Here is a 1,584-nt window from a genome sequence, read left to right as displayed (position 1 = left end):
GCTTGCGGAGTTCCCTTCCCAGGGTCCTGGGCTGGGGTTGGAGGACTTGTGTTTGCGCCGAGCGTCCCTGGCAGGGGCGGGTCTCAGCCCCGCTGGCTGGGGGCTTCCAGCACGGGGCAAGAATCTTCTCCCAACCTGCAGCCGTGGCTCATCCTCTTCCACAAATAGGGGTGATGAGGCTGCCCGGAGGAGCGTATTTTAAATTCTGTGAGCTCCAGGCCTCCCGATCACTCCTCTTTCCTCAGTCCTCACTGGGATTCATCCAAGCCCGGGGTGAGGGGATGAGGCGGGGAGGGGGGGTCCCGACTCGGGGCGAGAGGAGGGACCCCACCCCCAACCCAACCACTTGGGAAGGCCACAAACTACAACTCCCACAATGCCCTGGGCCACCGGGCTCCTCTGCCAAGGGGGCCGTGGTTGCAGAGCATCATGGGAGTTGTAGTCCAGGACGTGCCGGGACGGGAGGGCGTGGAGACCAGGAGTCAGGAGCTTGGAGCCGGGACCCCAGCCCAGCCCTGTGCCCACAGACGGATTCGCTCTGGGCCGGGCTCCTCTGGCTCCTCCCTACGCCGTGGTTCTCATTTCCTGCTCCGGCCTGCTGGCCTTCATCTTCCTCCTCCTCACCTGTCTGTGCTGCAAAAGGGGCGATGTTGGCTTCAAGGTGAGTCGTGAGGGGACTCACGTGGGGAGGGGGACTCAGGCGAGGTTCCCCCCTCTCCAAGGATTTAGCCTGAAGTTACGGCCAGACCTGGGGCCTTGGGATGTGGAGACGGGATAGAAGTTGGGCTGGGACTGGAGTCAGTTATGAGAACGATGGGGAGACATACTTAAGAGAAGGATGGCGGCCTGGCTCTCAACCCTGTCTTCTCCCACCCCTCACCCGCTCCGGCCCCAGGAGTTTGAGAACCCCGAAGGGGAGGACTGCTCCGGGGAGTACACCCCCCCTGCGGAGGAGACCTCCTCCTCACAGTCGCTGCCTGATGTCTACATCCTCCCGCTGGCTGAGGTCTCCCTGCCGATGCCTGCCCCGCAGCCCTCACACTCAGGTACCGCCCCACGCCCTGCCCCGGGTCCCACGGCCCCCGGCATGGGGGGAAGCCTCCAGGGGCCAGAGTTGAGACCGGGGGCAGCCCACGGGAAAGGCAGAGGTGGGAGGCCCGGAACCTCAGAGGCAGGCAGACAGATCGTCCGGTGGAAGCTACTGCTTCATCCCCAGCCGGATTTGGGGGCTCTCGTGGGGGAACCGACGGTGAGATCAGCCTGGATCGCAGTCTCAGAGGCAGCCAATGGGAGGCCTCGGCCACATCATAGGCTCTCGGGATGCCCAAGGGAAGGCCTGATTGGATGCTGGAGTCTGGGGGGCAGCCAATGAGGAGGCTGCGATTCTGACAAGGGCTGTGGCAGGCAGCCAATGGGAAGAGACCGGTGTCTGCCGAGACCCCAGCTCCCGCCGACTTGGGGTGTGTGGGTCGGAGGCTCAGGGGCTTCCCCCTCTTGCCCTCCCCAGACATGACCACCCCGCTGGGCCTCAGCCGCCAGCACCTCAGCTACCTGCAGGAGATCGGGAGCGGCTGGTTCGGGAAG

General features: G+C 64.8%; 1 protein-coding gene across 1 annotated transcript in view; it reads left to right on the top strand.

Annotated features, from left to right (window-relative positions):
* Positions 1 to 527: 527 nt before the first annotated feature.
* The window catches only part of LMTK3 (lemur tyrosine kinase 3), a gene marked incomplete at its 5' end in the record, with an annotated part of 24,968 nt that continues 23,911 nt past the window's right edge, over positions 528 to 1,584 (top strand). The window contains 3 exons of the mRNA XM_021711723.1: positions 528 to 661; positions 896 to 1,046; positions 1,508 to 1,582. Of these exons, the coding sequence (XP_021567398.1) occupies positions 528 to 661; positions 896 to 1,046; positions 1,508 to 1,582 (360 nt within the window). The remainder of the gene's footprint in view (positions 662 to 895; positions 1,047 to 1,507; positions 1,583 to 1,584) is intronic.

This window comes from Carlito syrichta, unplaced genomic scaffold (genome assembly GCF_000164805.1).
Source record: "Carlito syrichta isolate Samal-C Ts95f unplaced genomic scaffold, Tarsius_syrichta-2.0.1 Scaffold85413, whole genome shotgun sequence".
Classification (NCBI taxonomy): Eukaryota; Metazoa; Chordata; class Mammalia; order Primates; family Tarsiidae; genus Carlito; species Carlito syrichta.
This window is presented reverse-complemented; position numbering and strand designations above follow the sequence as displayed.